We start from the raw sequence: 26413 nt of genomic DNA on the forward strand, positions 1-26413 counted from the left end.
AAAACATAATGATTTAAAAAAAATTTTTTAATCATATAAATGGGTACATTATTCAGTGCAATATGAATAAATTACACGCTTTTTTTTTCAAACTCTTTTCATGATATTTATAGGGAATAGATAATGTCAATGAACCTTTCTCATTCGTCTAGAAAACGTGTGCTGTTCTCCGAGAGAGAAATCATAGTTAAAAAATTTAAAAGAAATTCATAAAAATGTTCAATAGGAACAAATTGCACGTTTTTAAAGACTTTTTAAACCATTTCTTTAATGATAAAGATGGATTATAGAATTTAATAACTATACACTTCCGCGAATGCTAGAATTCTAAAATTTTCTGTGATTATGAATTCTTGATAACAATATAATATTTTAAAAATTTCGAAATTTATTTATAAATTAATCAATTCATTTCAATTAAATTTCGATTAAAAAAACCATTACACACTAAAATTGAGAAGATATTATTAAAAAATTCCATGATATTAGTAAGAAATGATCATTGATCTATATATTATAGTGTTACTTAAAAATGCATTACATATTTTTACTTGATTTTACTTCACGATTTTGAAATATTTGTAAAGATAGGATTTTGTTGTCGATCTTTCATTCTAGTGAATTTTACAGATTTCTTTTAATATTTGCATTTCTGAATTATTAACTTCTCTGTCAGCTTTAATAGAGAAACTCATAATTTAGTTACGAATATAATTTTGATTTCATATTGACTTTGATTTTATAAACTGGATATATAGTACTATAATATTTAAAATAATGAATTATGAAATATACAATAGACAAAAAAGAAGTAATGAAAATAAATAGACAGCATTTGCAAAGAATGTTATAAGGAAATCAAATCGCAATGAATGCAGTATCCTAAACATTCATTAACAATTAAAACATCTAAATTACTATTAGAGGCTTATAGTAATTTTATTTTGATTATCAGAACTTTTATAAAAAAATTATTATTAAATTTGTCAATTAGGTTTTGAAAATTTTTCTTCTTAATATTTTTAGTGTATAACAATGAATACATTTAAATTTTGTAATAAGCAAGTTCAGCTAATTCTTTTTTTCTATTTTTAGACAATATCTGCTTAAAAGAATTTTTCTTCTATTTTTTAATTTTTTTTTTATTTTAAACATATTTCAGTTTTTTCAAAAGATTTAAGTTCATTTTTAGAGGACAAAAGTTTTAAAGAGTATTTATTTTAGACTATAATTTATTCATTGTATATTGGTAATAAACCAACTAAAATATGACCCTTTAAATATTTCAGTCGAAGAGGGTTTAGGATTTTAATAATAATTTAATAAAATAATTTAATTCATTAATTTAAAAGATGATCAAAGATCTAGTGCTCTTGAAGTTGTGAGCTTCCATTCTATATCGAAAATTAAATTTTTCTAGCTGAAGTGATGTCAAGTGGTATTACTCCCTTCTTAACATGTGAGATCTTTATTCGATACACACTAATTAGTAGCAATGTACCTTTATTAGGATTAAGTCATATTATATGCCTTTTTTATAAATTATCTTGTCTCACTAAGACTCCGAAAGCAAATAGTGCCAGTCAAAAATTCAACTTAATATGTTGAATTTCTTCAACTCACAACATTATTTGAAAAATTAAATAGTAACTCAACTCTTAATAATAATTTAATTTTCAATTCCGGATAATCTGTAAGCAAGTAATTTTTTCATTTCATCTTCTCTTAAAAATAGAACATGATAGAAATTCAAGCTCCTGTTTAATAAACTTGCATTGAATTTAAAACCTATTACTTAAAAAATATTTGCGTAATATCAAATTTTTATTTATAAAAATTTTATAAAATTTGTCATCAACTCAGAAATAAATTAATTTACAGGCTTTTTAGAACAATCTGTTTGTGGTCTATCTGTTGTTCCAATTTCTATAAATTTCTGCAGAAGTGATATTTATGTATAGATAATAACAACAAATTAAATTAAAAATAAATTTAAAAGTAACAAAAATTTTTAAATAATATATGAGATCAAAAGTATATTCATATTTCATATTATAAAAATATTTAAAAATTATGTATATATTTTCCAGCTCAAGTTAACATAATAAAGTGTGTTAATAAAATGAAACCCTTTTTATTTTGAGTTGAAATCTTTTTTCAACATTGATCAAATGATTATAAATATCGTATTAATTTCTTAATAAATGTGAGAATAAAATACTTAAAAAAAATAATTCAAAACTGTTCACAGCTTTTCATTCACAAAAATAGATTCACTTTGAAATAACTAAACTTCATTTGTTGAAAATTCAATTATTTAAAGAAGACATTCGGATTTTTTCCCCTTCCCATTTATTAATCTTAAACACAAAATAAAAAATAATTCCATAAAATTTTAAAATAAAAACAAATATAGTAGTTATAAAAGTTTCCCATGTTTGCTATTAGATAAGTGGATAATGTTCTATAGCGCATAATTTCAATATGAGTTCAATAATTAATTATTCCAAATACAGCAACTAAAACTGTAAGATAAAGGCTCTAACAGTTAGCTCTCAAAATTATTTGTTTTCACGAATTTTCTCTAAACACTGAATATTTACATTTGCATTTTGGGGTAAAAGTTAATTCAGCTTCGACGCATACTTAATTGCCTTTTTAATAAAGCCGTGATGTTTTAGCCCCGCTAGACGAATAACAGAATAAAGGGATATGTTGAGTATTGAGAGCCGTGTGTAAAGCATAAGTTGTTTCTCTACCTTAGACTAAATTAAGCAAAAGACATTCCAGGGATTACACTTGTTTCAGTTTCAGAAATCTCAATTTTACCGAATGTTTGTGTCTTAAATTAAGTCTTTTTCACCTTCGTCTGTAACTAAAAGGATTAAGAGATATATTGGGTCCATAACGTAAATTAAATGAACCTTTTTAACTTTCTAAATAAAATTGGGAATGCAAGATATTTGAGAATTGAATTCTTCAGGTATTCAAAAGGTGAATTTCAAGTGTTTAACATTCCACTTTTTAACATCCATCAGCATTGAAAACGAGATTACCTTTTTAAGAATTTAGCTTTCATACAAATGGTAAGGTTTTATTGATTATGTTTTAAATAAAGGTTATCTAAATAGTTTAATTCTAAAAGTCAATTTGTATGCTTATGTTTACGCACTATAAAGCGAATTTAAATTACACAAACTGTTCAAATGGGGGGAATGAGATTACAAAAGTTTAATATATCGGTAAGAATATTGAGATAGAAATGAATACAGCTTTTATAAATTTAGTTAACATTACTAATTATAAATTTTTACAATAAATGTTAATTAATCAAACATTTAACAAAAATTCCATGTATTTAGTACAGTGGAGAGAGGACATGAGATGAAATTAATTTTTTTGAAAGTTTAAGTTAACATTAATCGCTAAATGATTATAGCTTCCAAATTCGTGGTATGATCTTAGCCAGAATCATTCGATAACCGGTTAGGAAAACGGGGTGGGGCAGCAAATTTCTCGCCCGGTTGGACAGACTCCTGGAACTTTATTAACTCTTCTTCCTTGTGAAATACCAATGCGAACGAACTTTTTTTTAAAAAAAATTCTTCTAGAGTGGCAAGCTACGCAATATATTGGAGTAAAATCAGAGTTTAATACCAAATGCACTTAGATGCTCCAAATTCGGCCTTTGAAGATATCACATTTCTTCCTTTCTCATGAGTCTTTCGATCAATGATTTGCTAATTTAATCAATGATAGCCAGATTAAGACCGCAATGAGCGGAGACTGTTTTCTTCCTTTGTCACGAATCTTTCAATCAATGATTTGCTCATTCAATCAATGATAGCCAGATTAAGACCACGATGAACGGAGACAGCTTTCTTCCTTTGTCATGAGTCTTTCAATCAATGATAGCCAGATTAAGACCAAACGAGATTATAAGCACCGCGTTTCAATTATTGATTGTATATAAATAATGGGAAATTTAAAATATTTAAAAATAATAAAGAATTTGTAGTATATATGTAAAGTGCAGTTATTTTCTTAGAAAATCCTTAGAAACCTGTCTTAGATTATCGTTTCAAATCATGACCTTGTTTTGCTTATCTTAGGAAAATAATTGAAACTTTTTTTTAAAATAATTCTCTCCCACAGAATTTTTTGCCATTGAAATATGAATGTGTTAATGGAGCATATGATGAGCTAATCACAACATAGCAGTATTTTTTGCTTTTTTTCCTTGAAGTCTATTAAAATTGACGATAGACATTATCGTTTCTCAATGGTTTGAAATATGGTTAATGGAAACTAAGAGACTTAAACAGAAAATTGCTGTTTTAGAAAGCAGGTATTTTTAATGCTTGAAAACCGATTTTGAAGTCAATTCCTGTGCAGTTTGCATAAAAACTTGACATGATGTTTTCCCCGTCCTTAGTTGTAATATAGTTCTACCACTTGAAAAAATAGCATTATATATCTTCAATGTCTAGTTTATATATATACATATATAAAGAATAATCTGCTTTGTCTTCTGCGTTTATAGAACAACGTTTCATATCCCGGGTCCGGAATTATTATGTTTACTGAACGATAAAATGGGTGTACACTTTTATTAAGGACTGCAAAAAGAAATTACAGATTTTCTTGTTCTATTTTTAGAAAATAAAAATAAAAAGAAAGCTACACAAGCACAGTAAAACAATAACAGAACAGGAAAACGTGAGATCTTTAGGGTTGTCACACTGAAAATAAAATAAATAGTACTTAATCATTGAAAGAAATTAATCATTAATATAAAGAAAAATCAGAGTAAAATATCAAAAGGAATACTAAAATACAAAATATGATACGAATGTTTTACTTAGAAACTAAAAAAAAAAATCCCTAAACAATTAAAGCAAAAATTTTAAAAAGAAACAAAACTATTAAAATAATTCAGTTGATAAGAAATGTTTTCTTAAGGGGAAAACACCGCAATCAGATTGTACAAATGCTGTAACTTCTAGAAAGCAAATCTTGCACATAACTTATCCCAAGTAGAAAAGATCTGAAGATTATAGTGAATAAAAAAAATATATAATCAAAATAAAAAATAATGAAAAAATACTTTACAAAAGGTTACCTTTGGGCTGGGATTCAAACCAAAAATTTATTTAATGTGAGAGGCAGATTTTATGTGAGAGTCGCCCGCAAATTAACTTCTAGAAATCCGTGGAATCCAAGAAATTGTGGTCTTGAAAAAAACAAGAAAAAAAAATTCACAGCGCAAAAATACATAATAATCAAGAGTGAAAAACCAAATCACAAAATGTATGAAATTCAAGCATTAAAAAATTAAAAAGAATTGAAATCAAGCAAATAAAAGATAAAATACTAAAATTTAAGATTTTTAAAACTTTAAATAACAAAGTTAGATAAGCAATCACATTAAGATAATTCATCAGTTTAAAAATAATTACCTACAAAAAAAGCTAAAAAAAATGACAAAAAGGAACCCTAAAAAATACATATATAACCCTAACCCTAAAACTCCCTTCCATATATAACGCTTACTACAAAGCAAAAAGAAAAAAAAACTAAAAAAACGGTGAAACCTAAAGAAAAAACAAACTTAAAGAAAAAATTAATACCAAATAGTAAATTTAGAAAAACATCTTAAATTTAAAGAAGTCTTCAAACTCTTAAAAAAAACTTTTCTGTCAAGAAATCAATAACAAAGAGAAAAGATGCATTGTAACTTTATAACAAAGGAGAAGAAAAAACGAGACATTTGCAAAGAAAAAGCGCGTTTAAGTTTATATTCAAGTAAAAAAAATGACTTAACGCCATCTATTGAGTGATAATATAACAAGATAGGATATCTAGAAGTTAATGTTATAAAATGGGCAAGCCTACCCCAATGAAATCTCTATATTACGATAATTCCGAGGAAAATTATTAGATAATGAATTTTAAAAATTTAATAGTACAATTTTTTTTAATCCTGTTAAATTTAAATCCAATATAATATATATATATTTTTAATCTAACGTATTCGATTAATGTGAAAAAGTATAAATTTTAACAGAACTTTTGTTTATATAAGGAGTTTAGACTAATTGAATTTGGAAAATCAAATCTTGGTGACATATCAAACTTGTATTAAGAATAACAAAAATCAGATTGTTAATGTAGTAACTAATGTACGATATGAAAATGTGCACGATATATTGTACACACCAATGATTATTTGAATATGAATGTCATGAAATATTATATTTCGTAATATATTATATTTCGTATAATATATCTATATTTTTATAATATACTTATCTACAATAATATTGAAGATAACTATTATTTATAATATACCTTACAATATAATATAAACGTTCTAATATATCTAACTTGTATATCATTGATTTTTAACTTATCGTGAGAAAAGCCTTTTTTAGAACTGTTTAGACTTGGAAAACACAAAAAAAGGAACTTACAGGCTCTCTTAAATGTGTAGACATGTAAATTAAAAAAAAAATGAACTCTTTTCTGCTTCAGCTATAACTTTGCGTCAGCACTTACTTGTCCTTATTATTTCACTAAATTTTAAAAACTCTAGAGATTTCTTTTATGTTTTCTATTTTTAATAACAATTTTCTATATTAACGACAAGTACTGAGATGTTTATTTCTCGGTGATGTGTTATCCAGGATAACACACCACCAGTTTCAATAAACAAGAATTGTTTATTAAAGAAGATTGTCTAAAACTTTTTTTAAAAGGGCACCTATTTGCATAGAGAGATTAATTAAATTTAAAATGCATTTATGCAACAACTATATTCCAACCTTAAACTCTCCCGTCCTCCACACAAATCTAATTCAGAGTTTCATCTAAGTACTTGGGAAATTATTCGCCCTTGAATAATATGAAAAAGCGTCACTTAATGGATTTTCATTTGATTTGTGCTCCCACCTATTAATAGAAATTCCTATTAAACTTTAGGAACAGTCCAATACTTGTACTTTCGTGTAGAAATATTAAAATAATAATCATTTGAAAATAATCTTTAAAAAATAATTATAATTATTTTCTTCTCTTACTCGTTATTGTTATATTTCAATGATGATAAGTGGACTATATATAGTTGTGTTAAAATAATTTTTTAAAAAAATGTATTGAAAAAGAATGATTTTTTTCAGCCTTAATCTTGGATATGGTGTTATTTTATAACTTTAACCTCGACTTTTAGAATTTCGTATTGTAGGACATCGGATATCGAACCGAAAACAGTTGATAACATCTCTTTGTAAACAATCCGAATAAGCAATTATGCATATTTTATTTTTAATTTTCTTGATTCGAAATATGATGAAAGATATTGATTCGTATTTATGAAAAATAAAATTATGTTAATGGAGATGAAGTGTCTGTTTATCCAACTAAACTTTAAAAGCTAATATAGATTTTTATTACCTTCGATATTTTCTTTTCAGCGCAACTTCTTGTCTTAATGGCAAGTATTGAAAACCCTATGCTTATAAAATAATAAGCATATTGACTGTAAAAGAAAATAAAAGCACTTAGCGGTGTTTCTAAAATTATACTTTATGCAAAAATCGAATTAAGATTAATCGGGAAATATTGAAACTCTCCTTAACTCTTACATACAATTTAAACTACTATTCGGTTGTGATTGACGGTTATAAGAGCACTTAAATTCCATCCTCCATATTCCCATCTTTTTTTTTCTCCTTCTTGTTTTGAAGATCTTTAAAGCAGGAGATTGGAAATGCATTTCAAATTCTTCAGTTCTTCCCCTCTTTCATTGCTTTAGGTTTTCAAAAAGAATAAAGAAAGAAATGAACGATAAATCTTTAATGGATTTTTATCCCCTGGTGTTTTAACGTGAAATAAGTTTTCTTTTGTCCTTGCATACTGGTACGAACTCTAAAACATTCCAACGCGCTAGTATAACCATTGGGAAATCAAAATTGAAAAATTCTTTCTCTCTCTCTCTCTCTCTCTTTCATCTTTTAAGCAGGAATGTTTAAAAATATCAGAAACCTGATGATGAAAAAAAAAAGGATGAAATCGATCATCTGTCTTGTTTAACGAAGAATAATTGATTCTTTTAATCCAAAAGATATTCTCTCTCTATTTCAGAGATACTTCGGGTTTTTCACATTAGTAAATAATTCCCTGAGGTATGTTGGATTAGAAATTAGCACTTGAACTATTTCTTCTTGAAATAGCACATAATTAATGAGGTGCAAAATACTCACCTCCTGATGATAAAAGTGGTCTATGTCAAAACTTTAAATGAATGGAATTTGTCTGTTATTTATAAAGAATTCCTTCACATCATTATAACCTGATAAAGTAAATCTTGGATAATTAGAACATTTTAAAATCATATTTATAGATGTTTCGGCGTTTTTCTGCGTTTATATATTACTTTTCCACTTCCGCCTTCCAATTAGAAACCAGAGAGAAACATTGAAGTTTTTTTAACATAAAATAATTAGCTTCTTGTAACCGTAAAGAAAAACGAACACGCATATAACAGGTTGTCCTTATTCTCACGCACAAAGTTACAGATAAGCATTACCTATATATTGATGGAGAAAATTTAATTCAAAAATAAGAGTGCGGTGCAGTATATGCAAAACGAAACTCCAACAGACTCAATAGGGCCGCGGTGGCCTGGTGGTAAGGTGTCGGCTCGTGAGCCACATGGTTTCAGGTTCGAGACCCGATTCCACCAAAAATCCGTCGTGTAAGGGGGTCTGTTGCACGCTACATCCGTCAGAACCAAACTTCCTTCCGCTGGTGTGGTGTGGTGTGGAGAGGTGGATGCCAGCTCAGGTGTCGTCTTCATCATCTGACCGTGGTTTAAAATTATAAGGTCCGTCCCAAAATAGCCCTAGTGTTGCTTTACAACGGGACGTTAATATAACTGAACTAATTAACAGACTCAATAACAAATAACAACGCTTTGTTCTTCACGAAGACACGAACGCACAGTTAACAATACGCAGCCGAAACGCACACAAAATCAGGACTGAAATAAACAGAAACTCACAAACAGAAAGTCTAATAAATAGCCGTAAGAGCACAAAACGCTCTGAGTGAGAGAGACAGATTTAGAACAAAGAGAGAGATTTCACATGACCATGCCCCTCGATCGTCTGCTACCTTCCACTGACCACTCGTTTGAGCTGAATTCAACTATTGATTCTTTAATAACTGATTAAAGCTCATTAAAACTCGACTTTTTAAAATTTTCTTGACAGTGCACAAAAACGTCTTGAACAAATGACATAATTCCAGTTCCAATGTAGCTACAGCCAAAACTTGTATAGCATCTAGAATCCCCAATCGTATCTCTAAGTCGTTAAATGATGACCAAGTTTGTCACCTTGATATCTAATCAGCATCTATCAGTCCATCAGAACCATCGGACGGACTCATAGAGGGACCGTCTTTCATACCAGAAGAATTACTGTTATAGGAAATAATATTATAAATTAAGAATCTATAAAATGAAACATTCCTATGACAGTAGAAATATAATCTTCATCAATGATCAGATCGATTCGTATTGATCGCCTTTATTATTCTCCCTAGTCGATGGCGTTGCTGATCCACTAAAGTATATATGTAGATAAGTTTTGAAAAATAATAATGTTGATGTAGCCGATAACAACCATAAGAGATTTGATTTATTTCCAGCAAATTGTGACTGGTCTGTAATAAATTTCTCTTCAGGTATAGACACGTCGGACAGTGCTGCTCATCTGTATATCGACAGCGTGACGGACGCCAACCTTATGCTAGACAATCTTTCTGTCGAAGACGAGAGTTCGTTGGGGTTGCGAAGCCTCCTCGAAGACGTCATTCTCAACGTCGATCGAAAAAATGTTGCATATTTCAGGTGAGTACAAAAATACACTTAAAATTACATTATGTAAAACGTAGAGAATGCTAGATTTTTTTGTTACTTAAAGAAAAATTACTTACTACTTAGGAGATTGAAAAATTGATTTTATTACGTTACATACCATTTAATCAACGGTGACCATTTTCAGTTTTTTCATTCGGATCATGTGACTAATGGTAGACATTCTATGTGTGCTTTTTAGAACCTAGCGCTCATCCATGCATACATTTTATATGGATTTTTCATATAATATGGATTCATATATTCACATTTTATATGGATTTTCATATTTTTGCTAGCCGTTTATTCGACACAGAGCATATCATATCTTGATGCAGACTGAATAGATAAAATGTATTTTTTTCTACTTTTGGCAGTTGATTCAAATTCTAGATGGAAAATAAATATATTCACGCAGTTTAATTATTTTATTTATCTGGCATAAAATCAAAACAAGTGTGAAATAATTTTATTGTACTCTTAATAAATTAGTTACAAAGAGAAGAAAGAAGGATTTTACATTTATTTCAATAAAAATAAAATAACTTATTAATAAACTAATACATTACTTAAAATTATTATTTTATTTTATGAAATTCAAGCAACAAAATCCTTTTAACCATGAAAACATTATTTTATACTTTTTCTAAACATGAAATAATCCTAAACTAAAATTAATATGATATGGCTAATCGGATTCTGAAATTTGAACGTTAAAATGTGTATTGGAATTTTGCATATCTAGCTAAATGTGTTAATTCATTTCGCATTCTTTCGAGCGATTGCACAGTCTCGTTGTCTTCATATAACATTGTAAATCAAAAAAGAAAAATTTAAAAATGCCTACGTGCGTTTACTTTTGTCCTCATATAAAAAGATACTTTTCGAGATTTTTGACTCCCCGTGGTCACCTAAAAAATAATAAGCATAAGATTAAAAATAATATGTATAAACCAAAAAGAAAATAAGCATAAAGATACATTTTAACAAAAATCCAGAGAAATAAAATTAATCCCACATGTGAGATTAGCACAGTGAATGCAGTGCTAAACATATATATATATATATAGGATATATTTTTTTGTATTTTGAATTGAAGTCTCTAGTTTTTATATGTATTATAACCAAAAAGGCGTTAAATAGTATCTAATGCCTAAATTACTCTCCCCTCCTGTAAAATTCACAATTTAACATCCCACCTTAAAAATTACATCTATACAATTTATATTTCCTAATTTATCACATTACTTAATAACATCGTTTAAGTAAAAGTATAATTGAATTTTACATGAATATGAAGTAAATAAGAATACAACAATGAAAATAGAAGTAGACAACATATTATTAATGTTCAGTTTTTTATGAAAAAATATTTATTACGGTAAATATAATAAATTATTTACGATTACGAGTGATTATTCATAATTATTGGGTTAATCACATTTACATATACAGAAATAAAAATATTTATTGAGCCATTGCATCAAATTTGTCAATGAAATTCCAAAATATAAACATCGATAGCCGAACAAAATCTATTTAATTACTTCTTTCGAAAATAAATTACTACCAATAGTTAACAATGATTTACTTTTCTTTTGCTTCTTCCTTTAAACGTAAATATTTTTTGTTCCAACATTTTCAAATAAATTTATTAATATGGAACTAAGATTTTTATCGTTCTTTTTTTCGTTAATATTAGTAAATAAAAATAATGAATAGTAGACTTTATTTATTATGGATGGGAACTGATATTTTATATTATAAATAATTTAGAATAAAGATTAGCTCCTTTTTTTAAAAAAGAAAAAGTTTTCTTCACTTAAAATAAAAATGTCTTTATCTTATGTATTATTTTTCTTTATGATAGTATTCTTAAAGAAGAAAATTCATTAGAAGGGCATTCTTCAAGAAGAAAAAATAGAATTACATAAACTTGCTGGCTTCTTCGAAGGAAATGAGAATCTGGCATTAAAACATTCTCCTAATCTAATCTAATGTATACCATAATCAGTCCTCACAACGCAGATATTTTGTGTTTCTCATTGCCGATTTCCACCTTAAACACCGAACCAATAGCTTTTATTGCCAAAGATAAGACTTCGTTAACTTTTCTAGAGCGCCCGAAATCTCTTCTTTCTTCTCTAAAAGAACCGAAAAATTCTAAAGGCTTAACTCCTTCTTCTTTCTGATCTCTAATTAAAGGGGAAAGGCAGAAAATCTCCCATCTGCCAAACTGGTAATGACAATTTAACATCTCTCAAGCGAGTCAAGTAGATATTATAATCGGGAGAACTCTTTTCTTGCGCATCTCCACTTTCAATATGACATCGCTCGCTTCCACCCATCAGTGAAAAAGCTCTCTTCATTAGTCGCCTTTAGAAAAGCTAAAAGAGTGACGTTAAACCTTCTTCTTTTCTTATTTTTTTCTCGTCCTCTCTTTCCTTGCCTTCTTTGAAATGCCGTGAAATATGAGGTGATTTGTTTCAAGAGCTTCTTTGAGCCGCTGCGATGGCTCAGTGAGACATTGGCCTGTAAAAAGACGATGCCTCCGATCTAAAACTTGAGATATTTCTTTGCCGTTTATTCGTCGTTATTGCCATAGGAGAGGGGTAAAGGAAGGGGTGGGGCTTTTATTCCTATAAATCTTTCTGAAGAATAACCATTTTTTGGAAGCACTTGAGCGTTTTGTTTCATATGAGAACTTTTACTTAAGTATCATTCGGGTTTTTTTTCTTTGGAATGTGAAAAAACTGGCCTATATAAAGAAAATTTATTAATGTTGAATTTTTGAGAGCACTATTTAATAGTTGCAGAAATACGAATATTACTAAAAACTAAATAAATTTCTTCTCTTTCTCTTTGAAACATTATCTCCATCAATTTAGTTGGCATTGAAGTTGTTGGTGTTTTTTCATTCAAAAAAAAATATTTTACATTACTGATTTTAACTTAGCAGTTGGCAATATTTCTTTAAATCTGAATTTTACATTACATAATCATTTTTTATTTAAAATTTGATAAAATTTTATTATTTATCTTGAACCAAATTTTTAACATTTTGAGCTGGTTTTATTCTTCTCCACTAACCGCGTATTGAAAATTATTTAATCAACAATAGATATAAAATTTCTACTATAAAACATTTCAAGAATTATTTTAAATATATTGTTAAAATGTAACAATAAGTAAAGAAAAGAATGACTTAAATGGTTGTACATCGCATACTTATATTTTACAATACCTCATTTCAGTACTTATGTTATGCCATGAATTTATCTAACTTAGATATTTAATTTTATTATATGTCATACACAGATAAATTTGACATATTATCAATAATAAATCAAAACTAAAAGCCTATTTTTCTTTAGTGTTGAGTCATTATTGTAGAATTTTTTTCGATCTTGGAAAATGTTTGTCTTCCATAAAATTTAAATTTCTCTTAAACTTTCTACAAATGAGTGGAAAAATTTCAGTTTGTTTAATTGTTTCTTCTTTGATTATTGCTTTGAGAAATAATATAAACTGAAAAGATCTTTAAAAATTTCAGTGTCCCCTGGTCTAAATCTGGGCTGGATCCAGATTTTCCGGAACATTCGAAATACCTGAAATCATTTTCAGAAGTTGTTTCATCCATGCTTAGAAACATCATAGAAACTGCCACCAAAAACTGGAGTCCTAAGTGGGAACTCTTTCCAAGCACTTATAAGAAGGCAGTACAGGTAAGTTCCACCATATATGCATATATTATGATATCCACCATGTTTCCACCACTTGGTGCAAACTTTAGAAGTTGGCAGGGCGTACCTAAATTAATTCAAAATCCTGTATAATGTGATGTTGAAAGTGTTATACAGATCTTCTCGCAGTTCTGGTTGCCCCACCCACTAGCCGACTTGTTCCAGATCATATGCCCCGTAATTTACATCCTGGGTTCTATGGAAAGATTTATCTAGTCTCATCAATTCTTACTGCCAGAAGAAGCAGCTATTATGCATGAATACTCTAATACAGGGATGGCGAACTAGTGGCATGCGTGCCATCGATGGCACGCGACACAATCTTTTGGGCACGCCGCCGATCAAAACGGTCTGCATTTTACGAATTGTAAAACGGCTTGCATGTGACTTCATTTGATAAACTGAATTTGTCCCAATTTGATTTATTGGAAATCGTGGAATATGACATGCAACTGATTGATTTCCAGTCTAGTTCAATGTGAATTCAAAAATTTATTGAAATCAGGAAAAAGTTGGAATTGATTGAAACAGAAAGGTTAACAAGCAATATAAGTAAAAATGCCAGTAACGAAATTTTGGAAAACATGGAATTCGATTCAAACATTTAACTGTTTGAAGTAGCTTGCTCATTCTATTTTAACCATATTTTCATCTACCTATGCCTGCGAGTCATTATTTTCAGAGATAAATAACATTAAAGATTCACTTAGAAACCGTTTGGCAGATGACTCCAATCCAGCATGCATTCTGATAAAAGTAATACTTACAACCCCAATGTAAGTTATTTATCATCTATTCTGCAAAATAGAAGTCACACTAATATTACTTTAGTTTGAATTATACGTATAACTAAAACATTTACTACTATACAGTGCAAACTGTATTTTTTTTGTAGTAAAGAAAGAGTTTTGAGTTTTTAGTATTTAGTTTTATTATCTTCCCAAAACTCTTAGCCAAAGTTATTTGACGGCACGTCTATACCTCATTAGACATTTCTTTAGAAAACAATGGCACATTGATCCATAAAGGTTCGCCACCCCTGCTCTAGTATTTTAGCCGCTTTACAAGGCCAACGTCGACTACAGCGCTTCTGAGAAGGATTTTGTTGCTGCAATAGGTAGCTGCTGAATATGAAATTGCTAGTATTTTAGATAACAACTGCGATGGAAAACTTGTATATGTTTTGGCTAACGTTCTTTACTTAAGTTTCAGTAAATATGCTTCTTAAATTTATTTGTTTCTTTTGTTTCAATATTTCATTGCACATATACTATAACTAAGCAGTATATACTGATTTTTACTTATCCATAATGTTTTCTGTTATTTTTATTATCCTACAACCAATAAAAAGACTATTGATTATAAGAAAAGCTAATATCAGACTTAGTAACGATTTTGAAAATTTGCGAATAATAGTATTTAATGCTAAAAACTGCTTTGTAGAACAAACCTTATAATATTTATATGAGTTTACTGGTAAACATTATTAGAATATGTATTTAAGTGTTAACTTTTTCAGTCGGATGAAGTAACATTATTTTTTACAATTTAAAGTGAATCTGTTTACAAAGCAGCAGTGGTATAAGCAATTTGCAAGTTTTCCCATCCGAATTTTACTAATGTCAGGTAAAGTTACGCAGAAGTCTACAGGATTGCCTGTTGCACAGTGGCGCATCATTGATAAGGAGTAACTTGAATCTCTTGTTTCAAACAATATATGTCTTTCAGTAGTTTTCTTAGAATTGCTGAGTATACTTCGCCAGTGTGTACCTTATCTTACAGATATTTTTCAAGCAAGCAAGTCTGTGTTATAGTATCCATATGCTATAACACAGACATATGCTTTATAGTATGCATATAGTATTTATCTCTATTTGATCTTTTGAGTCTCCTTTTGATACGCTCTTCAGATTCGTACCACTATTTTGATAATATTTGTCCTTGAGACTAATATTTAAAGAAAGACTTCAGCCTTAATTATTCTTCATCATAACGTATTATGATCTACCCTTAAATCGGATACTAATCTACGAATTTGTTCCAGACTTTCATCTTCCCTATTCTTCGGCCATTCAAATTCGATCAAGTAATGGCAGGAAGTATCACAATATGTAGTATTTCAAAAAGGACTACTCAAAAAAAGAGTTTTTTTATATTGGTGTTTAATGTATGTATACTTACTTAAAAGAAAAATATTAAAAGTTTGGTCAAAAGGATATTGCGTTCTGTTTTATTCATAATGGTAAAAAATATAAAGACTAATATTTAAAGTTTATCATTGCCTTTTTTTCTTTTTACATATAATATTTCTTTATTTAATTCATTAATTTAAAAATGAAAAGTTTTTCAAAATACTATATGACGAAACTGTGCCACAAATGTCAGTGATGTTTTCGTCAGGGCAGATGATTCGAGGTTATTGTGCCTCCAAAAAGAACTGTGATAATTGGCAATAGAATATATATATTGAGGTATACTTCAAAAAGAGATTGAATCATGTCATAGAACGCAATAGTTATATTTTTTCAAAATATGTTAGCGCTGAAATTACCAGATCAGTATCTAGTAAAATCGAATTTTATGTCGATCTCTGGTAGCTCTAGCATTAAAGATCATAGAAACACATATTCCAGATAAATATACCAATTTACTTTTGATGAAAGCACTTTAATATAGTTTTGAATGCGAGCAAACTATAATACAGTTACAGTTGATTGTCAATGGCATTATAAATAACTATGAGCAGCGATAAACAATGGAACTGTTCTCCCTCGATCCCATCATATGCTAACAATATGAGGTGTTTCGAACTTCATGGATTTAAAAACAATATCATTTATACATTTGAGATTTTTTCCCCATAACATCTATAAGATTTAGCATTTGATACAGATATCTAATTCGTATGATAAAATCATATTAAAATGTATCTCTTTAGCTCTTTTTTTATAAATTTATCATGTTCATAAGACAAAGAAGGACAGACGACAAAATTCTCTTCTATGAATTTCTTCCATTACTTAGTCGAAGTCTTTGGTTTAGTTGTTATTTCCAAATCCCATTCGTCTATGGTCAAACACAAACTACTTTTTTAATTGGGAAAGATCTAAAAAGGAAAGATTAAGATCTCAAGGTCCAGTTTTTATCACTATTATTATATTTTCTCATTGAACTATTTTGTATCCCAAAAAATAAAAATGGGTTTGTGGCCTCATATTATTTTGATCAAAGAAAGCTAAATCTTCTTTTAGACTAGTTAAAAATTTACCTAGAATTCGAGAATTTAACTTACCAAAGAACTCAGTGGAATCAATAAACTATATTAAATATTCAAAAGTAATTCAAGGGATAATTAAATCATTTATAATAGTCAAACATTCCCGCGGTTATGGACAAACAGTTGTTAAGCGACTGTCGCCCACCCACGAGAAAATCAAATTCTGTGTATAGAGTGGAAAATAAACTCGCGGCTGATCAAAGGCTTGGGACAGAAGCAACGTTTAATGCAAAGGGACCTTATCTGTGAATTAAATCTTGCAAACGTTATCCAGAGAAAATTACGAGAGAAAGATTACGCGCTGTTAATTTATGACCACTTTGTGAGATTCATAGGGGCGGTTTATCTTCAGATCATCTGGACATAAATTTCCCCTCCACTAAATGTCCATATAGTTAACATGAACTCTACTAATGAGGATTTATATGGAAGTTAATAACTTATTTCATAAATTCATGGGTACCTACAAATTTAGTTAGCTTCCTTTGAAGGATTCGTGCTTCACACCGGAACTTTAAATCAAAATGGAATGTATTATATGATCTAAGAAAACAGAAATGTGCTTAGAAAGGACAGAGTCAAAGTTTATCAAAATAAGACAACAGAAATGTGTTAAATTTGAAATAAAATCTGAAACTAGACTTGTTATTTAAAATAAGATTATTGTTCGCAAGCCAACTTGATAACAGCTTAAATTTTAGTCCATAAGTTATTTATAATAACAGTATAGTATAGTATACATTATATAGTATGTGACTACTACATTATAATAATAGTCGCATTAACTAACAATTATGCATCATGGTAATCAATTATTCAAATGGGTGGTAATTTCAATTCTTGAAGTTATGTCAAGGAGCTGAATTTTTGAAATTTAACTTGAAATGAAGGAGGTTATAATCCCTTGTCTGGAGCTGCGTCAAGCTTATTGAATCATTTGTTATTAATAAACACATAATAGGACTAAGTTCTTTCAACAAGTACGGCTTTTGAAAAATATATTAAATATTTTCTTTCTTTAACTGAGTTCTTGATACTATTCATTTACTGCTAGCCACTAGGCTTTTAAATTAACATAATTTTAATACTTTTTTATACTATTTTAGTTTAGTTATATTAACGTCTTGTTGTAAAGCAATACTAGGGCTATTTTGGGACGGACCTCGTCATTTTGAACTGCGGTCAGATGACGAGGACGACACCTGAGCTGGCACCTCCCTCTCCACGCCACATCAGCGGGAGGACGTTTGGCATGACGGATTTAACGTGCAACAGACCCCCTTACACGACGGTTCTTCGGTGGAATCAGGTCTCGAACCTGAAACCCTACGGCTCCCAAGCCGAGACGAGACCTTACCACCAGGCCACCGCGGCCTATTTAATGCTAATGTATTGGAAGTAAAATGTGTTTAACTGTTTTTCATTTTATGCTCATATGCTTTGAGATTTTCCCCACCAGCATTACTTTCATGTACCCTTAATTGGTCAACTAAATATGTCTGTGGCTATGCATACCACATATTAAATAAGAGATTCGAAATGCATTTTCAAATTTGTTTTCTATACAATAACACTTTGGCATTTTTACATTTGTGTAAGTATATTAATGTAGTGAATATATAGTAAAAAAATATATTGGTACACGTAAAATGGAAGAACTCTTCCACTAATGGAAGAACTCTTCTATTGGCGGCATTAACATTTGATAAAACAAATGTTTTCATAAAATCAATATTTCCTGCAGGAAGTGTACAGAGAATCTCAAAGCCATCTTCTTAACAGTCGTCGCTATCTTCGAGAACTAGGTGTTTCACAGTCTTTAGACAGTGATTGTGCTGCTCTGCTACAGATTCAACGTCTTATGCTGGGAGAGGACGAAAAGCTGAGACATTCGCCTATTATTGTGTGTGGAAAAGATGGATGTGGGAAATCAACACTACTCTCTCAGGTTGGTATTCCTCACAGTTATTTTTAAATTTTTAAGCATAATAGAAAATTTGCTAAATAAAAAACAAAAAGAATTGAAAGAAATAATTCTTTTTTCAATGCCAAATTACTTTTTCAATTAAGTCATATCACTGACTCTCCGACCCTCCCGAAGGCACACGGATAATAATACTGAATGATCGGATCCCCGCAATAGCAACATTAGCGGGAATTGTGGTTGAGTCCTAAGGACCCTCACCGGCCACAGTACAACCCTTCCCGAAGGAAGCAAGTCCCGTCATCGATGGGAGGAGCCAGACCCCCACCTATTTATGTACCCTCCAGGGTGGCGAGACCCAACCACCATGCCGGAAGCATCTCATCCTCATTTCGAGGTGCCCCCCGGGGGGATTTAGTAATTAGTAATGAATATTTTTTTCTTGCCCTGTATTATATCCCTGTAAGTCTTCCTAAGTTAATACATTTTTGTGATTCCAATGATGATTTCTTTTTCAATTAGTAATTAGTCATCATTTTTTATTTGTCTTGTATTATGTTCCGATAACTATTTCTAAGGAAATGCATTTCTGTCATTCCGTTGATTATTTCTTTTTCTATTAGTAATTAGTAATCATTTTTGTTTGCCTTCTAATATATTCCGGTAACTCTTTCTAAGGCAATGCATTTTTGTGTTTCCAGTGTTTACATAGCTCTAATCTGTGGAAATTATATACTATTAGTATTACCCATAATTTTTTACTGCAAGTAATTTTTTTTCATTTAATTAGGTTATCACTTACTGCACAGAATGGCTTGGGGGTGATGTTATAAGAATTGTTCGACACGTGGGACAAAGTCCGTGCTCAACATACACGTCTGAACTATTGAGGAATCTGTGTTTGCATATATCTCTGGTTTTCGATTTTGACCCGAAACACCATAGCTTTGAACTAGGAGAATTAAGCATCTGGTTTCTAGTAAGTAGATATGATGGGTATTTTAGTAATAGAGTTTTTGTTTTATTATATATAAATAATAATCTTTTTAAAGTATTTAATTTTATTTGCCAGAAATCAATTATTCTAAAATCTAAAGTGTTATGATCTTTCTAAACAGTTATAACGAGATTATCTATTCATTGATTCTATAATAATATAATTCGATAATAATTTGATAATGCAATAATCGATATTCTTTCAAGGTAACTAATAAAACGATAAATTAATTCATGCTCAAACTACATTATAGTGTAATTTTAGCATTACATATATCTTCATTTTTTTTTATCTCAACAATTATTATTAGTTTCGCTTAAATTATCTCATATTTAAAGGGCGAAAGGAAAAGTTAGAAAAAGAAATGTACTTATGAAATTCAAATCTTATGCGTTCTTTCTTGGTTTTCAAATTTAAATATTTAATGAATTGTTGAATTTGGTTTTGCTTAATCAATTGGAAAATTCAAACAATTTTCAATCAGTATCGTTGTTAAATTGTTATAATCGAAACAGTCAATTTCTAAAAGATCTAATTTCAACTTTTGATGTATTAAAATATGAATTATAATGACATAAAATCTCGAGATGATATAAAATAAAATGCGGCTGTACATATAAAAAATTTGTATATGGTTTTATATTTTATTTGCCTCTACTTATTTCCTTTTTAAAATGGGAGAATTTTATAATTGATTTTTCACTCCATCTCTGATCTTCAATAATTTTGAAATTCTGAGCGCTTGTGATTGGAAATGCGATATGTCAATGGTTCAAGACTTAATTTCTTAATTGATTATTTTTATTAAATTTAGATTCAATGCCAGTGGCACCATCTGGTAATGAGTTTTAGATGAAATAAATTTCATAGCATTTATACTAATGAATTTACAACTAAAAAATAGAAATTAATTCAATCAAAAATTCTACTTTCTTAGAAAACTGTTGAAATTCTGTTTAAGAATTGTTTTTATTGAATTTATAACCTTCTCCCTCCAGGATTTGTTAAAAATGGTCGAATCTACATCAACCGATCTAGTCATAGTTCTAGACGACTTACATGAGCTGCGGTCACCTGCTGGCAGCCAGTCTGCCATTCTTGGATGGCTTCCATGGAATCTACCACCCAATGTCCATGTAGTCTGTTCCATCAGTGAAGATGCTGAAGAGGTCATTCGATTGTTAAGATCTCGATCGTCTTGCACCGACAACTTCGTTCACATTCCGCCCCTCGGATCTTCTGCTGCCTTGAGCATGCTGCAATCTAACCTGAGAGACAGGAAACGGACACTCAATCCTTCTCAACTGGAAGCCATCAAAGAAAGATTGGCCACTGCGAATTCGAATTCACTCTACATCAAATTATTGTCCAAAATAGCGGAGACGTGGCATTCTTGGGTGAATGTTGTGGCGAGTTCAATACCAGGAACTCTTGAAGAAGTTGTTGACTATTTACTTTCCGGTCTTAAGGAAAGGTATTTATTTATATACTAATGAATAAGTTTTGTTTTATAAAAGACTAGCCGCCTTCGGTGATCAGCCGGTTCGCTAATCTTAATGTTCGTTAAAATTTTAATAATTAAAGATTTTATGCAATTCCTACTTTAATAGCTTCTTCATCAAAATATTTTAAAACTTCAAATTTTGATAGTCATAATTCACTCATAATATTATAAACGCCTTCAGTCATAACTTAATATGTATCTCTAATTTTCTGTTAGTTCCAGTAGAATTTATACTATAAGTTAAAGTGGAAAGGATTAATCTGCAATTAATATATTAATATTTTTTACTGAAACAAAGTATTTTTTTGTAATATGATTACTGAAAACAGTCACTGAGCGTTTAAACTTTATGGGCACTAAAGAATATCTTTCCTAATTTATGTAATATTTCAAGAATTTGTCAACAAAATATTCTCAGATTCATCATGACCAGAACGATTAATTAACAATGTTTAATTTTAAATGCATCAAACACTAAGAAAATAAAACGAATCGTTTAAAATAATCGGTTGAAAACAGGTTAAAAAAATTAAAAAAAACGATGTACTTAAAACTATAAGCGTATACAAAAAATATATAACTAACATAAATACAATTTAATTACAAAAACATACAAATAACCTAAAAATAATTTAAATCATCCGTTGATAATGGTTGTCATGTCAACAATCAGAACACAATGCGCACGCGTGAATTTTCAACGCCAGTTACGGTAACGCAAATGCGTCAGTTTTTCTACGCCAGTTGGGGTAACGCTATGCAGATTAGAAATTTTTAATTTTTTTTATTCTGTTTTATTTTAATTCAAAAGTACTTAAGAACGAATCTGAAAGATCGATTAATTAACAATGTTTAATTTTAAATGCATCAAACATTAAGGAAATAAATAGAATCGTTTCAAATAATCAGCCGAAAAATCTTAAGCCTAGTCTCATGACTGTTGGGAAAAAAAACTGAAGCCGTATTCATTTGGCGGTGGGGAAAATGAAAAGATTTTTTTGGCGGGAAAGTTAGTTTTTAATTAATAATTAAAATTCTAATTAAAAATTCAAAAAAAGGCTATCCTATCTTTTAAGTTAGATCAAACTGCACATGGTGTGCAAATTTGATTAAAATCGATTAAGTAGTTTAGGAGTCCATCGCGGACAAACAACGTGACACGTAATTTATATATATTAAGATGTACAATTTAATCTTGCCAATTAAAAATGACTTGTGTTAAAATATTTCGCAAACGCATAGAAAATGAGTAGATGTTCTTCGCATTATAGATAATTGATGGCATCTAATCTTTGCCGTTTTCCAAATCCTTTTTACAAAATAATTTGTCTTAAATTTTAATTACTCGTATCCGAAGACATTTCATTGAAAAAATTCAGCTTCGAAATTTCGACACATTTCCACTTTTCAGATACCTCCGAGTCTGAAAAATACATATTTGGAATTATATATCACTGTTTGGGATCACGATAACTTTCTCGTAAGATAAACAGATGAAATTTGGAATGTGGACTTACACCAAATTTGAAGATTTCTGTCAAATTTTGAACTATAAACATATTTGCTGAAAATCTGTTTGTCTGCCACCTGTTCGAGAGAAATTGAATATAATAACAACAAAACTTTAAAAACTAGAGATAAAATTTGGAACACAAATTTATCATTTAAAATATAAATCTATTTCAAATTGTGAGCTAAATCCTTTGTTGAACTGACTACTTGGCAGCATAAAACTTGATATGTAATCGTGTTACTGAAATAATATTTCTGTGCCAAATTTTTCGATCGGAAAAAAAAAATCCCAAGATGCAAGCTCGACTTTCTTTATTATATTGCAAAGCACAAAACATTCATATACAGGTATCTGAAAAGTAAAACGCAATTCTATATATTTTACCACATCATCCATCTAGAAGTAGAACCTCAATTAGAGCAAAGCAAGTACAGGGTGGTTATAATTAAAGCGATCCTGTTCATACTCATCTGGAAACTATCGGATTTCTACCCATCGGATTTTGATGAAACTTGTATACACATTATATCGACCATGGGAAAAAGATTTCTGCAACAAAAAAATAGCTCAAATTTTAACCACCAGAGGGTATCATATCGAATATTAATTGGAAACTTTTGAAATCGCAAAATTTTTCATCTTCCTGCTTTTTAAATTAACTATTTCTTTATATCTTATCTCTGTTTTGTTCATTTTAAATTTATTCAATATATCCTCTATCTTTCTTCCTTTCACAAATATTTTTTTTTTTGAGTTTGAGTTTTAGAGCGGCAATTCATGTTTTTTTTTTCCTTTGTTTTTTTCCTCGTGCCTCTTTACTGACCATTTTGAATATCTGCTTACTACTGCATTACATCCCGGGTCCTTCCTCCGTCCATTTTTTTTTTTAATATTAAAAATTTTAAGAGTTAAGGTTAGCTTAAAAATCAAATGACTCAAAATGCCTTAAAATATTAGCACGGCTCATGTTTTAATTTGCCAGCGTGTTGGCCTAGGAGTAGCGCGCCTTCCCGTGATCTGGGCGTCCCAGGTTCGAGTCCTGGTTCGGACATGGTTCTTCCTTAACTGTATTCTATCTGTGAGGTGTGTGAAAGAACCCCTTGTAAAATGGGGTTGTGCAAGTGAGTGTGTGATTGAGCTAGAAGTCAGACTTCAGCCCTCGGGTGCTCAGAGGCCTTTACTTTCCGAAGCTACCTCACAAACTCGATGTAAATCGCTGACTTCATCAACGGGCTTGTCGATGGCAAATGCCATAAATAACATAACAACAATGTTTTCATTTCGTATTTCAATCCATTTTTTAAGTAGCAATAAATAATATCAAAGAACCGGAAACAACAATGAAATTATGTTTAATTCACTTAATTGAGATTTATAATTATTCATTATGATAATCAACTATTAAACTCCAAAAAATATTAAGAATATATGAATAAGACTAATAAATTGTCTTCATGTGTCTTATACGGATATTAAATATTGTACTACTTTAACACTGAGTTTTTGATATCCGTTTTCACTATTACCCTCTGGTAGAAACCAATTGAATTTATATAATGTTACAAAAAAGTACAAACAAAATTCAGTTTTTAATTTTTCCCTCACAGAGGAACCGCAGGTTGATCTAGTGCATCTTTGAAGTTAGAAAAATCTGATCGCTTCACTTAACTCAAAAATGTCCTTTTTTATTGAAAGTTCATTAAATTTTTAAACCCCATGAATCAGTTTAAGTAGGGTATATTTATAACTTTGTTTAAAATTAAGACAGAATTCCTGAAATTATAGATTAAACAATTATTTCTTTTTACTGGATATTGTAATTCAGATTTTTTTCTTTTTCATTTGTTATAGTTATTTATAATTTTTGTTTAGTATGCCTCTGTCTAGTAATGCAATAAACAAAATTTCACTAATTCCACTTATAACATATTTTGATTATCGGAAAACTTTTTGTTGAAGTATATATATCAAATGTAAAAGATCTGAAGATGACGTAATGAATATTAGCCAATAAATCTATCTATGCTATCTTTTGTTTTTTCATAGCATTCCCAATACTTTTTCATCCCATTAGTATAATAATATATATTCAATTTTTCCTTTATATGCATCTTTTATTCAGTGATCATTATCCACTGAATTTCATTTCCGTAATTCACTATTTTTAAATAAATGAATTTCCATTAACCCATGATATGAAGTTCTAAAAATATCCTCTGGAATTCATTTCAAGTCATTAAATTATTCATGACTTTATTTGCCCAATTCATTTTTTAAGAACACAGAAGAAATTCACCGAGGAATAATTCTTAAAAGAATGGTTTTTATTTCACATTCTAGATTCTAATTCGTAATTTACGGAAGACGTGACTTAATAACTTAATTTTCTAGAAGATTATGCTTTCGCATTCTTAAATTAATCTAATCATCGAGCAGTGCAACTCTAAACAACAGCGCAATATTTCGCTGATGTTGATAAAACTTAGTTACTAAGCATCCAAATTGTGCTGCTTAATCACATTACTCTCAGAATATTACTGAACAGATGAAAATGACTGATTCGTTTTAGCGCTGTATTATTCTCAGTAATTTAGTTTTATTAACTAAGTTATTAATGCTTCTGAATCATAACATCGAATGTTATTTGATACAAATGTTTCGCGTAGTTCCAATGCTGCATAATCATTTCTGTTTAACTGAAGAATTACAGTTTTTTAAGAAAGTACTGCATGTTGTAAGTTAGGTAATTGGATTACATTTCCGTAATTAGAAACTACAGACATGCCGGGTCGAATTAAAATTACTTGGGGCTCCTTGCGATTAATTTTTTGGAGGTCCTATGATAGCATAACATATATGCAATGACACATTTCAAATTTCCAAGCACTATTTTGGAAAGATGAAAGGGAAGATAAATTCTTATACTGTAAATTTCAAACTATTGGTGATCGCATTTACGGAAAACTCTGTGCTCTTATTTTCACATAAAGAATAACTCAACAAAATGAATAATGCATTTCATTTAAATTTTTTCAAAGAAATATATGCCATAGAAAATAGGTCTATATATGGCGATTTATTGTTTGCTGATGACTAACTAATCAATTTACGATTTTTGAGAGATTAGCGCATTCGTGTATGAACAGTATATAGCGTACTCATACCTAAGTAAGTTTAGGTAAATAGTTTTAAAAAAGAAAGTTTAGAAAAATTATAAAATTCCAGATAGTTTAGAAAATATTCCAAAGTTCAAAAAAAAAAATGTTCGACTTATACCCAAAAGATACGGTATCTAATAATGAAAATTGACGGCACTTATTCCGTAAGTCTGCAATGCATTTAAAATGTCCTGAATTTTTTGATTATCATTGGACATTTTTGAGTCTCTGTGACGAAAATGTATCCTCGTGTGATATTTTTTTGTTGAAGCTCATTGATTTATTAAAATATAGATAAATTAATAACTGCTGAGTCAATTTCAGATTTATTCCAAATGTTCAGATTTAAGTAAAAGTTATTTTTAAATAGTTTGACGT

The 26413-nt window shown here is 29.6% G+C and overlaps 1 protein-coding gene across 1 annotated transcript in view; it reads left to right on the forward strand.

Moving 5' to 3' along the window:
• LOC129968582 (protein qui-1-like) overlaps nt 1–26413 on the forward strand; it is a 239599-nt gene that overhangs the window by 171635 nt on the left and 41551 nt on the right. Inside the window, exons 7-11 of the mRNA XM_056082613.1 lie at nt 9748–9913; nt 13473–13644; nt 18684–18887; nt 19654–19842; nt 20859–21334. Coding sequence (XP_055938588.1) covers nt 9748–9913; nt 13473–13644; nt 18684–18887; nt 19654–19842; nt 20859–21334 — 1207 coding nt within the window. The remainder of the gene's footprint in view (nt 1–9747; nt 9914–13472; nt 13645–18683; nt 18888–19653; nt 19843–20858; nt 21335–26413) is intronic.

The sequence above is a fragment of the Argiope bruennichi genome, chromosome 5, assembly GCF_947563725.1.
Source record: "Argiope bruennichi chromosome 5, qqArgBrue1.1, whole genome shotgun sequence".
Taxonomy (NCBI): domain Eukaryota; kingdom Metazoa; phylum Arthropoda; class Arachnida; order Araneae; family Araneidae; genus Argiope; species Argiope bruennichi.